The sequence below is a fragment of the Syzygium oleosum genome, unplaced genomic scaffold (genome assembly GCF_021117445.2).
Source record: "Syzygium oleosum isolate NSW1041296 unplaced genomic scaffold, Sole_v2.1 Sole_v2.04, whole genome shotgun sequence".
NCBI lineage: Eukaryota > Viridiplantae > Streptophyta > Magnoliopsida > Myrtales > Myrtaceae > Syzygium > Syzygium oleosum.
In genome coordinates this window covers 13,218,489-13,234,058 of record NW_026607488.1, presented here as the reverse complement: position 1 = coordinate 13,234,058, position 15,570 = coordinate 13,218,489, and the positions used below count along the sequence as shown (strand labels likewise).

General features: G+C 37.9%; 1 protein-coding gene across 1 annotated transcript; it reads left to right on the top strand.

Moving 5' to 3' along the window:
• Positions 1 to 11,713: 11,713 nt before the first annotated feature.
• Positions 11,714 to 15,212, top strand: LOC115679384 (uncharacterized). The gene is made up of 7 exons (XM_056310413.1): positions 11,714 to 11,774; positions 12,146 to 12,595; positions 12,668 to 12,817; positions 12,946 to 13,008; positions 13,395 to 13,451; positions 13,942 to 14,375; positions 14,589 to 15,212. Exons 1-7 carry the CDS (start codon positions 11,714 to 11,716, stop codon positions 15,210 to 15,212), a joined length of 1,839 nt encoding a protein of 612 aa, XP_056166388.1.
• Positions 15,213 to 15,570: the final 358 nt, after the last annotated feature.

The window sequence follows — 15,570 nt, the reverse complement described above, 5'->3', positions numbered from 1 at the left end:
TTCTACCAGCTACAAAAAGTCACTTCCACGCCTGACTTGAAGTTGTCACACCAAAAGTCCTAGAAGACTACTAGCCAGCGGCCATTATGCAGCTCAAACAAAAAGGGACTGCTGCACCAACACCTAGCCTGATCAACCACCGGCTGCGAACCTCCTCATACTCTCGCATAGGAAGGGAACGGGTCCATACAAGCGACCATCCAGGCGAAAGTAGTCTGACACAAAGCGATACGGCAAACGACCCAAAGGAGTAAAGCAATCAACCCAGACAGTGGTCGAATGGCGCTCCCACACTACACCAGAAACAACAGGATCGGGACACTCGACAAAAGATCCCTCAATTTCTAAAACTACACCATAAGTGGCGATAGGTCCAGTCGACGAAAATGAAGCCATGCTAACGATCTGAAAAACATGGAAGACAACAACAGTGAGATAAACTTAGCAAGTAAATCAAGCCATAACTATTCAATTCAAACAATTATATCACGATTAAAGAGTCTACCATGGGATCATCGATTTCGATCATAATGTGAATAATGATAATATGCATGTGAGAATGCATATGATATGTCTATGAATTCCCCGCGAATGTCACTCCATTAGTAACCATCATTTTTAAGAACCGATCTTCTGCAGACCACACAGCAGCAGGCATCTCGCTTCTACTCCAAGGTTATGCGACTTACTTGCGCATCTGCCACCAAGACCACGAAGCACGGCCTTCAGGTTTCTGACCTTGAGCTTCCCGATTTCCCTCGCAGGCTCCCACGGGGCATCATCGGTTCTCCGTCCGATGGTCCTTACCGTAATCCTCACCATATAATGTTTATGTATGAAATGACGGAAATGTAAAATGCCAATTTCAATGCTTGACAATAATTATATCGATGTCGTACAGCATCCAAGCAACTGAAGCTCTCTTTATTTTTCCTTTTCCCCTCTTTTCTCTTTTTAGTAAAATCAATCAATGGGGTTGTCTTCATTTCTAATGAAATTTTGCTATATGTGATGCACATATCAAGTGTTATGCTCAATCCCAACTGACACGATAATAGCTACAAGCAACGTGTCTGAAGGCTATGACATAATGAATAAACCAACTACAAAAAGTAATGGGCTGTTCGGTTTATGGAGAATTCCCAAAATTTCATTCCCATTTTCATGATGAAAATGATCTGACAATATATTTGGCAAGATTTCGAAATTGATTTTCAACGAAAGAACAGGGAAGTGATTTCCATTCTTTTGCTACAAGACTAAAAACAACAAAATGATGCCACTCTCTTTTCCCGTGTTTTCACTTTTGCGGGCAGAAAACACCGAAGTGCATTACCACCGAAACATCAACATGGTCGGCTACCAACGGGATTTCCGAATCGACGAAAAAACACATCTTTCCACCATTTCTAAAGCAAACAATCTCATTATCACAAACCGCTTCTTTTCGAAGCTTCCACCATCAATCACGAGTTCCACACGACTACCGGTTGGCTCCACACCCATCACATAACCCAAACTCCATCTCTAACCATAACATAAAAGGTTGAAAAGAAGAGAAATGGCGAGAATACTCGCCTTAGACACAAACGCAAACTATGACCTCCGTCTTCCTCGCGGTACACCGGAATCCAAGCTTCGACGGAGAGGAAACGGACAAGATTGCAAGAAGCAAAAATGATGAGGAAATGAGGGCAAGCGGAGAGCATGGCTGAGTGAGGGGGCTGGTGCTCGGTGATGAAGCAAAGAAATGAAGAAGCAAGAGAGAGAAGAAGGATAAGAAGAACAGAGTCCCCAAAGTCAATTCTCATAATCAAATTTTCAATCAATGCTACCCAAAGCATTATCCAATGTAATATATCAATTGATATAAGACAAGAATAATGAAGGGGAAGGATGGTTTTGTCGAAAGAAAGGAGAGGAGAGAGAGGGTGACTTTCTTGGCAATTTCATCATCACTTCTCAATTAATTGGATAAGGAAACTTTCTTGGTAAATTCATCATTACATTCCAAATAATTGGACTCCAATAATATCCAAGGAAGTTTATAAAGTGATGAGGAGAGAGAGGGGGGTAATGGCTGGTCGGTCTTGGCATGAGAAGAGGGAGAGGCAAAATGCTTATTGGCTTTGTCTTTCTTGAAGTGAAATAATGGGGATGATTACAATAAAGGAGTTATAATCTAAGACAAGAAGAAGAATGGTGGTGGGGGCATAATCAACGTGAAGAAGGGTCAATGGATTCCAATTTAAAATCAAATTTGGCTGATAAATGGCCTCTTTCTTAAAATACCCCTGAAGTTTCCGAAAATTATGATATTACCACCGAGCCGATTTGTACAAGCTAATAAACACCATGAGCTAAAAATGCAAGGTGCCATCATCACTAGGCCCTTTAGATCACACGCCACATCAACATAAATTATTTAAAGCTCATACACCTCAAAATCACAATTATAGCAAAACCGATAATTTACGGAAGAAACGTAAATAAATCAAGAATTAATCACTCAAGGATTATTCTTCGATAGCTATAGCGAAATAGCATAACCAAATGTTATTCTCTGCGCATTAAAATAGGCGAGCCAGAATCAAGATGTCACAAACTTTCCCCGTGAAATTTCTCCTAATTCGAAACCATCAGCAGTTCACTATTTTGGTGGTGCCTCGTCTCTACATTGTAGAGTAAATCCAATACCATTCTCAACTTTGGCCCGAAATTTCCAAAAAATATCCATAACTGAAAATTAATGAACAATAGCCCTGAGATTTAAACAATGGTAAATTACAAAGATCCAAATAAAAATCATATTACTACAAAAATCTCTACGATAGATTATAAATATAGACGGAAGCTTTTCCATCCTCCGACAATTTAAATTAAAATCAATGCTAAGCTCTGTCGCTCTTCTTCTTCTCGCTTTGATAACTTTTTCCTTTTCCCATGTTTGGGCACTCTACTCTTATCCCCAGAACACCCTAGACACAAAACGAAAAGGACTGCCGGGTCCGAATTTGGTGGGCCAAAATTGATCCAATTCTCTCTCACCAAAAAATCACCCTCGAAGTTCATAAAAATTACTGAGGTGCAATCATGAAGAGAGGTGTTAGAACATAATCGAATTGAATTTTCGTGTATTTTCGATTCAGTTTGGACTTCGGTTCGGATAATGAAAAAATTACTGTTTTTTTATTCCGGTTTGGATAGTTTCGATTCGGTTACCAAACCGAACTTAAAATCGTCCCTTCTTAATATTACAATTTACACATTCTCTCTCTTTTTTTGCTAATCTTTTCTTAATATTACAAAAAAGAAAATCGAACCAAATCAAACCAAACCGAGTCTTCAATTCGGGTTATATTTGATTCGGGCGTGATTTTGTTCAAAGTTAATGCACATCCAAATAATTCAATTCGGTTCAGATTTTCTGAAAATATGTATCAAATCGAACTGCCGATACCCCTAGGGAGGGAGTTGCAAGGTCTTCAGTCACTCTCGTATCTAGGGGTGATCGGTTCCCAATTCGGTCCGGTTCCGCTCAGAACCGGAAACCGGACTGGTAAGATCGATTTCCTATTTTTAGAATCAAGAATTGGACCGGCAAATCATGGAACCCCTTGCTCTTTACTAGCAAAAGATCAAAAAGCTTCACTTGACATCCATTTATTATAGCTAAGTAGCCACAAAAGGCATACAACTTCACATGCTCATGGCTTGACTTGGGTTTTATTCACAATCCCTTTGATGGTCTCTTCATTCCCATTCGATGTGGGACTCTTGACATTTGCATGAAGATAAGCTAAGAGTCTCATATTGAAGGCGTTCAAGGCAAGCCGAGAGTCCCATATTGAATGGGAATGAAGAGGCATTTGAAGCATTGTGCCTAAAACCCAAGCCAAGCCTTATACTTAGAGTTTAATACACCCGAGCCAAGCATTATAATTACAGTTCAATGTTCTACATGACAATTAGAGTTCAAATTGTTTTATAAAAATTTTAAACAGTATCGGTTCGATCCAGTTCGGTTCCCCCTAGAATCGAAAATCGGACCGAAAGTTCACCGGATCCAAAATTGGGAATAGGGAACCAGACCAACGCCCCTTAGAACTGTCCAAATAACGTCGATCTGGTCCGGACAAGGTGGTTCCCAATTTGAACGGTTCCCTTTACATACCCCTACTCGTATCCCTTCCATGCCAATGTCCCTCGTCTCTTATGTCTTCCATAACTTTTCATGTTGAGCCACCCTATCAGGTATCAGCCAGGACGCGACCCAGCTTTCCTATTGAGGATGTAAGCAATGACGTCATACGATCTTTGGAGAAAGAGCCAACGATGTCACATCCTTGGGTTCGGTGAGGACCTTTGGGAGTATCCTTTGACTTCAATGACATCTTTAAGTCAGCCCAATGTTTGGCCAAAAATGTATTGTACGAAAGACATCCTTGCGCCGCACGTGTACAATTAGAGAAGATAAGGTGCTCAATAATTTCCTTTATAATTGCACGTTTTAGACATGTCGCTGTCCCATGATGCATGTGAAAAACGTTCCATCTTTTTTATTATTAAAATATGAGCTAATTTCATTGATTAACTTTCCGTCTAAATTTGTATCCTCCCCATTTTCCTTGCTTTTTTCATAGAATATATAAATTCCATATTAAGTTAATTATTTTTTCTTTAAAAAATTGTGATGTTTAGCTTTTGAGAATACCCACATTAAGCTAGTGTTCTTGAATTGCATTTATCATTTGTACTTAGTTTTCAAATAATTCTAACCAATAAAGTTGAGTTACATTGTGCAACTTTGATATTTCAAATCTACCATCACAACTCTTCTCTCCTATCCTCCGTAGTTGAAGTAAATCAGCAGTTCAAGATAACACTCCGAAATGCTGCCATAAAATGAGGTAGGCACACCTCAGACTTTATTTCATTGAACGGTGGGGTTGTCTTAATTTAATGTATAAATTAAATTTTAGGGAAAAAACCACCAAAAATCCCAAACTTCGCCATCTGTGACACATTTATCCCAAACTCTTTTTATGACACCAAAAACACCAAATTATGCTATTTGTGACACATTTACCCAAATGTATTTAGTCCATGGGCATTTTCGTCTTTTTTGCTTTTTCTTTTTTTTTCCTTTCCGGCGTCGGGCGAGGGAGGGCGACCCTCGCTCCACTCCGGCGAGGGCCGCCCTCGCTCGCCCGGGCGAGGGCCGCCCTCGCTCGGCGCCGGCGAGGGCCGCCCTCGCTCGACGCCGGCGAGGCCCCCTCGCCAAATCCAAGCAAGGGCGACCCTCGGCGGCGTCGGGCGAGGGTCGTCCTCGCCCGGGGCGAGCGAGGGCGGCCCTCGCCCGGCTCAGGCGAGGTCGACCCTCGCCGGCGTCGGGCTAGGGTCGCCCTCGCCCGGCGTCGGCGAGGGTGGCCCTCGCTCGCCCAGGCGAGGCGACCCTTGCCCGACGCTGATGAGGGGGACCCTCGCCGGATCTGGCGAGGGCCGCCCTGGCTCGACGCCGGCGTGGGCCGCCCTCGCCGGATCCGGCAAGGGCAGCCCTCGCCCGACGCTGGCGAGGGCCCCCCTCGCCGGAATGGAAAAAAAAGAGAAAAAAAAAAGAAAAAGAAAAAAAGACGAAAATGCCCATGGACTAAATACATTGGGGTAAATATGTCACAAATAGCATAATTTGGAGTTTTTGGTGTCACAAAAAAAAATTCAGGGTAAATATATCACAAATTATAAAGTTTAGAATTTTTGGTGATTTTTTCCCTAAATTTTACGGTACATATCTTGTTTGAGATTTGACAAAACAAAAAGTCTTATTGAGATGATACCAACGCCTCAGAAGTCACATCCTTGGGGGTGAGGAACTTTGGCAGCATCGTTGACTTTAATGACATCTTTTAAGTGGCCAATGTAAGGCCAAAAAAGTGTCGTACAAAGGATGCCCTTGCATGACATGACATGTGTCCAATTCGAGAAGATAAGACATTCAATAATTTCTTGCATATTAATTGCACATTTTCAAACATGGCCGTATCTCACGATGCACATGAAAAATGTTCCAACTCTATTTTTAAATAAGAGCCAATTTAATCGATTAACTCCATCTGAACTTTTATCCTCTCCATTTTCCTTACTTTTTTAAAGATAATATAAATTCCTTTTTCAATTGATTATTTTCCTTAAAAGAAATTGCGGCATTAAGCTTTTGAGAATACTCACATAAAGCTAAATGTTTATAAAAAAATTATGATTGAGGATGACGATCTTCTAGTTTTATTAACAAAGTTTAAAATGTCAATGTAACTCTTTTACGAGAAGGTGGCATCTGCATGATTCAAACTCAAATTATGTGCAGAAGATTTCTTGAATTGGCAACGAGATAAAAGCTCTTTTGAAGTAGGATTTAGTTTGCACAAATCATCAGTTTAAAAGTCTTTTTTACAAAAGCAATCCTAGAATGAGAACGTAAACTTATTTATGAAATAAATATACATCCTAAATATAAAAATTAAGTATGTGTCATTCTAAAAAACCTGGTTATGTAAAGAAATTTTGACAATGTTAAAGCACTAAATAAAAATCCACCGAAATATGTTGTTTGCAGAGAAGGGGATGGTGGAAGAAAAGCAATACATGGAGCAATTGTAAAACACTTATTGACTAGGCATTTGCTATCCGAGAAAGATCTGATGATGATCTGCAATTTTTGTTGAACAAACACATGTGGTCAGGTAGCCCGGGTTGAACTTGACAAACAACAACAAATTTAGCAACAAAAAAATAACTGTGAAGGAGTTCACTCGATCATCAGATCCAGCGTATGCAAAATCGATTTCCTTATTTTTACATGAATTTTTCCCTCGCTCCATGTCAATGAAGGATAAGAGAGTTTGGGATGATTTATGTTGTCATGTTTTGGAAGGTTGCAATGTTTATCGATTTATGTTTGTCTTGTTTATGAAGGTTGCAATGTTTAACTGGACATTTGGTACCTTAGCTTGTTTGTTTTGAACGGCGATTAGGGAGGGATAACCAAAGAGCAAGAAAAACACCATAAAAGGGGGCGAAACCCAGAATCAGAAAAACACCATACAGTGCAAACAACCACGGAGTTGGAACAATTTGAACCCATATTCACTCACCTAAGTTGAATCGAAGCACGATTTAGATAAATCTTGGTCAAACAATCACGGATTTGGCGAGGAACCAAGAGAGATAAACACCATTGTAGTCCACGTAAGCCATCCAAACAATGTCTTTTTTTTTTATCACTTAAGCCACATGGATATCACATCAACTCCGTCTACCTTCCCTTATCCATGTAAGCAGGCCACAAAGGATTTTTAACTATAGTATTTGATGGAACCGTGACGAAGGATAGATGTGTCACACAGATAGACCTATCAAAATATGTCATAAATACATTTCTTAACCCAAATTTGATGGACCGAGTTCTTATATAAGTTAATTATGTTCTGTAAATGGGTCATAAATGGATTTAGAATGGTAAAGACTAAAATAATATGGGTATTAAATAGATTTACAATTATTTAGACCTAACCCACCTTTATAACTCTCTTTTCACTCTTTCTCGCCCTCATTTGATCTCCTGCTCACTCACTCCGCGCTCTCACCTCAAATATGGAAATATTTTAGCACTACGAATTTGGTCGGTTATGGGTCACTAGATTTATTTTGCATGGAAATGGATCAAAATGAGTTAAATGGGTCAATTTGGATCGGACAATTTTCGGCCCAACTTGCCCGTTGACAGGTTTGCACACAGCTACAAAATTGGAGCTTTTGGTGATGCAAAAAGTTTAGGGTGATTATGTCATAATTAGTATAGTTTGGAATTTTTGACGACTTTTTTTCAAAAAAAAAAAAGAGAAACTATTGAGATAAAAGAAGTGAAGGTTTTAAGCAAACGACACTATAAAAGCTGAGAAATAGTCACATAGCTTTATCTATCCCAACTAATTTGTTGAGCAAAAGTCATTGTGGTCCTGCGGTAGAAGTTGAATTACATCCCAATTACTTTGGTAGTTGTCTTCCTCATCGCTTAATAAAGTTGTTTGGACTTAAGCAGGTTTTTAAAATGGTTCATCTCCTAAGATCTATCTCTTGAGCTTTAGGGGATGTATAGCATCAATGGAATATTCCCTCCTCTTTAGGAAGGCAAATATCATAAGGGAAATTAGGGATGCGAGATATACGAATACCGACACGTTAAAATAAGAAGCGTATCCATGGGTTACATCCCAACTGCTTTGGTAGCTGTCTTCCTCGTCGCTTAATAAAGACTTCGAGTTGGGCGTTGAAGTGGTTGAAGCCACCACTGGCCAGGAGGAACATTTGTGTTGTACTGTGAAACGTGATTCTCATGGTGGTTCACCATTTATTTATGACAATTCAAGAGTAGCTACTCCGTCGTACTATAGTTATTGGGTGTCACATGCTGGAAGTGTACCCCGTATGAAGCTTGAATTATGGCTATTTATTGGTTGCCAGCGTACCTCGTGTCAAGGTGTTGTTTGATGTCTATTGTCGTATAATTATGGTGAGATAACCATGGGTGACCCCTGAACCTATCATAAAAGCATCATAATCAAACCGAACTGAACCAAAAAATCGAATCGAATAATTTTTTTTGTACATTTAGATTCAATTTGGCTCGAATAATTAAAACTAACCATTCTTTTTTTTTCAGTTCGGTTACCTTTCGATTTTTATCCTAAAGCTAAAAGGGCTAAAACCCTTCTCCATCCGTGTGACTGCGAGAAGATGAAACACGTAGACGATCAAATGGCATTCGGATCGACATTAGCGAAGAATTTCTTTTGATTGAGGACGTCAATGTTCTCACTTTATGTAATAAAGTCATAGATATCAATGTATGTCTTTTACAAGAAGGACTCATTAGTGCGATAAAGATTTAAATTATGTTTGAATTTTTTTTTCAATTGGCGATGAAAGTAAAAGTAAAGAAAAAGGAGGTGTAGAAAAAATCAGTGAAAGATATCAACGTGTCTTTTACGAGAAGGACTCATTAATTCGATACAGATTCAAATTATGTTTGGAAGATTTTTTGAATTGGCGATGAAAATAAAAGTATGGATCTAAAGGCGGTGAAATAAAATTAATAGATATAGATCTAACGGCAGTGAAAAGAATTTAATATATATAAGTGTTTTTACACAAACAGTCTCAAATGAAAAATAGAAACCTGTTAATTGAATACAGTTACATGCAAAAATAAAAATTGATTATTTGTCATTATCTAAAATCTGCCTATGTGAAGAAAATGTTACACTGTCATTGAACAGAATAAAAGCATAAGAATTTTATTACATAGGCTATCAGTTTAGAATTCTTTTTTTCACAAGCAGTCCTAGAATAAAAAAGCATAAATCTATTATGAAATAAATCTACATGTTAAAAATAGAAGTCGTATATGTGACATCCTATAACTGCTTATGTAAAGAACATTTTACACTATCGGTGCATTGAATAGAAATCCATTGAAATATGTTGTTTGCAAAATAGGGGATGGTGGATGAAAAAATAATATTTATGTGAAATCACACTTGTATCTCTTTTTTAGTAAATTTACCAAATTTACACTTTTGTAATAGAAGGGATTTCCACAAAATTTCTGATGTCATAAAATTTGGAAATGAAGAGGTCATTCACGAAAAGACAATGGTACATCATCTCCAGCTGGGACTTTGGCTTCATCCACAAGTCGGTGTATATAACGGGAAGATCCACGAGACAGAAAATAACTTCCACTTCAACCACGGAAAGTACTTCTCTGCTTTAGATTTTTACCTGCTTGCGAGATAGCACAGCAAAGAATCCTTTAATAAAAGGAGAGGGAAACAACTTCAGTGCATCCACCGGCAGGTACGTCCCTTTCTTTTCCTTTGTTGTTCTGATTTGATCCCATGAGACGATTTGAGGGCATGTTTAGTACGAGGAAAAACAAATGGAATCTGCATAATTTGCGCAGAACCTGAGTGCAGTTTGCAGCTGATTATCCTACAGAGCAATTTCATCAAGAGCATGGGGGCAAAACAAATGGGTTCTAAATAGTCGATTACCTTTCATTAAGAGAATACACGAGACCGCACGATCTTCGAACTAGTCAATTTGCTAAAGTGAACAGAAAATGACTTCGAATTCAACCACGTAAGGATACTTCTCTGCTTCAGATATTTACATGCTCGCGAGACGGCACGGCAAAGAATCCTCCATGGATACCCATGACAGTTCACTTTTGAAACCATTGCCAGGTGTGTTCTATTCTTTCTTTTGTTGTTCTGATTTGATCCCAGTAGGCAATGGAACAATTGGAAAAGTTTCGCTTTTAACATTTAATTTCGAAGTAATATAAGCAATATCATGAAAAATTATTGCATTGAAAACTGTAATATTTCTTTATTTTATTGCTTAATAATTATCCCAACACTTTTTACTAAAACATTAAAGGTGAGAGTGTGAAAGAAGAATAATTTGTTCAGAACCCAACCGCATGCTTGGTACGAGGAAAAAACAAATGGGTTGGATAATTTGCGCAGACCCTGACTGTAAAGTTTGCCTACAAAGCAATTTCATCAAGAGGAAAGACAAATGGCTTCTAAGTAGTTAATTACGCATCATCGAGAGACTACACGAGACTGATACTTCGAGGACATGATATTCGAACTAGTTAATTCACTATAGTCATCTCCAACAAAGAAATCTTAATGGTGTTATGAGCCAAAAATAACTTGTTGGTAAAAATAGCTTTCACTATTATGGCAAAGTATAAAGATGACATTCAAAAAGAAAATTCACTAACAAACACATTGTCCAAGGTACATGATAGGTGGAATGTTCTTGCCACCAAACAACAAAAAAAGTAATATGGATTTTGTAAGAAAATTAGATCAATTCTTTTTCCCAACCGTTAAGTCTATCCATAAAGTTTAATTGATTTACTTTATTAAAGAAAGGGATGATTGGTCGAGTGGTTGAGAGTTCCTGGCCTCAGACAGTTAAACTGATGAGGTCCTAGGTTCAACTCCCGCCGATCACATCTTGGGGGCTTACCCGGTGGCATTGGTCTTGTACCCCACCACCCCGAGGAATAGTCCATTGCACGTGGGATACCTCGGTTATCAAAAAAAAAAAAAAGGATCCATGCCATGCATCGGTATGGTAATAGTAATAGTGTTATAAACTTGTATCCTATATCAACTATAACTTATAAATTAATCGTACTAATTAATGAAATCAATGTGATTAAGTTAATTGTTTATTTTTATATTTGTATAGTTCAATTATAACTATTACATGAAATTGTGGAGATAGATAAAATTTTTGCAAAGAATTAGATTATGAATGATATCGTGGAAAAGATCAATGGCAAAGAGAAATAAATTTACTAAAAGCGCATTGTTGCAGATATGAAATTTAGAAGTTCCCACAAAATTAATTCATGATACAATACCAATGTCGAGGAATACTCATGATCTCCATTTAGTTTACGTTATTTTGTTTTAAAGTTTACCATCTAAGTTTAATACAGAAAATTTCATGCATTGAATGTGCCTGATACTAGTCATGTATAGATGATCTAAAGCATAGATGAGGTATTTTTTCTTTTGCAAGGTTATTTATGTGTATTTCTTTTTTTGATGACAAAGAGATTCATATAGACATGAGTTCAGAAGGCACGCCTACTAATGAAGCTTCCCAAGATGGTCGTAGATCAACTAAAGGTTTGTTGCCTTGAATTTTTAATTTTCGTTTTCATAAATCTTGTGTTTCGTGCATTTTGACTTTTTCTAATTTGGAACATTTTAAATTCTACAACATATAAATATTGATATGTATATTCAACTATAATTTTTCATAAATTTTAAAATCTGAATAATCTCTTGAATTTTAATTGAGAAAGCCACCAGAATATAGTCTTTTTTTCTTCCAAAGAGTAAACAACGCGCTCATAGACAAATGTATGTTGAGTAAATGACTGCCCCTTCACTTGCATCCACGTTTCATAGGAACTTTGAGTAGGTGCAATGGTTACACTTGACCTAGAAGCAAGAAGTGCGAAAGCCTGAGGACTTTTGTTGTGAAGCTTTTGCAGCTAGGCCAGCACTAAAGTTCAATGAAAATCATCGACCATTATTTGAAGCCGCATCCAAAGGTGATTGGAAAGCTGCCGAGCAAATCCTCAATGAAGATTGCGAAGCAATAACGGCCAAAATTATGACCTTTGGAAATGAATCCATTACTGTGCTTGATATTGCGGTTATGGCCGAACAAGATCAATGGGTCGAGAACCTAATCCAACGCTTGCCTTCAGAATACGATAATTCCTTTTTCAGGAGGGCCATTTACAATGCTGCACGAGGAGGAAGAATAAGGATGATAAAGGCATTAGTAGACAATGAACCTAACAAAGTATCCTATGCCCTGTGGATTGCTACTAGATTTGCTCCTATGCAAAAGGAGGTTATACGGTACCTGGCCAGGCGTACAACATCCACCCCAGATTATGATACCATGAGAAGCCTTATTATGGCCGGCCATTTGGGTAAGATTTCAGACTCACTCATCTAATCTCATTTCCTCCATTGTTTACTTGATTTTGTTCGTGTCCCAAAAGATATAGGCTTGAATTTAGCTCGCCGCTACCCCGACGTAGCAATATCCGAAGATCTCGAATGCGATAACATTTTGGGAGCCTTGGTGAGGATGGAGTCTTACTTCCGTAGTGGAGCTACACTCAATTTTTGGGAAAGATGTATTTACAAATGTAGGTACCTTTTGCACTTTTGTTTCGTTTTTTTTTTTTTTTGGGGTCTGACCGCTTCTTTTGTTAGATATGTACAATTCGAGCAACTCTATCCACATGGTGTTCACTATATCTCTTCCCATTTTCAGGTATTCCTCTATATTTGGTTGATACATCATTTGATTACTCCAAAGACATGAAGACGGATCGAGGTATTTCTGTTAGTCTATTTAATGGACAAAAAGCATATCATTCATGGATCCAATTGACAAAAAAGTTAAGGGATAGTGACTACATCTATGTATACACATTAATATCTAAACCGTGATATATGTGACAAATTAATATCTAATATAACATTTCTAAAGTTAGTCAAGAAGTCATACTCAGTGTCAAATTACCAAGTAGAATTATTGAGAATTGTAGATTTGAATTTCAAGTCATAGAGGCTGATTGATCCAAGTTTTTTTCTAACATATTCAAGCATTATTAAATTTAATTACATGTGCAATTTTCATTTCATGAGTGTGACATGTATCTTTTTCTTCGTCATCAATTTTTAATTTGCTGACATGATTCTTCTCCCCCTTTGTGGTAGTAGCATTAGCACTTAAGCGAATCAAGATATCACTCTGGAATCTTGCCACAATATCAGGTACACAAAACTGCCATGGTATTTAAAAAAAAGGATATTATTTCATCAACGGGTAGAGATCTCAAAATTTAAATTGTAAGTTAATATTTTTTGAATGTCCCTTTGAGATCATAGTTATTAATATGGACCAGCTCTCGATTCAAATATGATGATACGATTCAATTCGATTCAATTCAAAATCTAAACTACATGTATCGATTCTATGAATTTGTAAAAATACCTCAATTGAAAATAGATCTATGGATCTGTTGCTAAATCTACTCATTTTTCAAAAGAAAAGAATCCCTTTTTTCTCGCTACATTGAGTGTGTTCATTGATAGATCCATCTATTCTCCGCTGCTTGTGTACTACTATATATGCATAAGTACAGTTCCATTATTTTAGTCTCAACTACTATGTATACATAAGAAAACAACACAAATGTGAAAGCCTCTTTAACCTTTTGATTCTTCATCGTTGAGAAAATTGCTTATTTAATGTTACGTGCAGCACCTTTCATCAAAAGGATTGGCGAATCGAAGTTGAGGCATAAATGCTCGTTTGAGCTTGCAAATCTAGTTCTTAAAGTGAAGAAGACTCATATTGAAACTCTCGAATTACTCGAGTTATTGTTAAGTTCAGGCATTGTCCTTGACGCAGCATCTCGAGGAATTTCTGAAATTGTCAAGTCATGTCTTATCCATTTTCCGGAGTTGATGTGGGATGACAATTTTGCCAAAGAATTGATAAAAGTAGCTGTGAACGGACGGCAAGTTGAGTTGTATAGACTAGTGAAGGCATACAATGGAGTTGCAAAATTGAGTGACGATGGTTTAACGAACCGCGACCTAATGGAGGCAGTAGTAAAATGGTCACCAGGATGTGTACCGGCAGATGTTTCTGGGGCAGCTTTTCTTATGCAAAGGGAACTTCAGTGGTTTAAAGTCTGTTCACTTTATTTGTTTACCACCCTTTAGTGCTCCTTAATTATTTTTACATTGATAAGCTTCCTTTATTTTTCTGAAGGTTCTGGCAGATACGAGCGATCCTTCTTTTAAAAATTTGAAATTTAAGGTCAGTTCACCTTATTAGTTTGCCACCCTTTTGTCTTCTTTAATTTATATTTACATTGATAGGTGTCCTTTATTTTTCCGAAGGTACTGGAAGATACGAGCGATCCTTCTTTTAAAAGTCTGAAATTGGTAGAAACAAAAGAAACGAGAGGGAAAACATATTGGGAAGTTTTTGTAGAACAACACGATGATTTACTCAAAGAGGCAAGGCAATGGATTAAGGAAACATCATCGTCTGGTATCGTCGTTGCGACTCTCATCACTACGGTAGCCTTCACTGCGGCCTTTACAGTACCAGGAGGCAACGATGACAGTACAGGGATCCCAATCTTTTTGAATAAGGGTTCATTCTTGGTTTTTATAATTGCAGACGCTCTTGCTCTCTTCTCCTCTGTCGCTGCCATCATGATGTTCTTGGCTATCCTACTTTCACCCTGTGCAATTGAAGATTTCTACCACTCACTACCGAGAAATCTGACACTGGGCCTCAGTCTTGTCTTTGTCTCTTTGCCCTATATGCTGGTGGCATTCAGCTCTGCTATTACAATTATCCTGAGCAACCAATTGAAGTGGATTTCCATCCCAATTACTTTGCTGATGGTCTTCCCTGTTGGATTGTTCTCAATCCTACAGTTGCCATCGTATATTGAAATGGTCGAATCCACTTATTGGCCACGCCTCTACCATCCCCTGAAGCGTTGGAAATGATTTAAGCTGTTATTGGACAAGAACATCCGTGATGTGATCTTTGTTTGCACTTGTTACTATGTGTGAAATGTTAATATTATGGTCCTCACCCATGTTTTAAGACTTTTGAAGTATGACAAAGCCATACTTAAACTAAAGTTTAATGTTTTCTGTCAAGTGCCCACCTTATCTGAATGTGTTATTTGATATTTTCCCCCAAACAAGGAGCAATTACTTCAATGCTCATTGTCGCATTAAGGTGAACCCAATTTTCCAAGAATTGACAAAATGGCTATCAATATAATAATCAATCGGGTTGATCCATTCGAATATAGCAATGATCCACACAAATTCTCTATTCTACACAATATGGCCACCC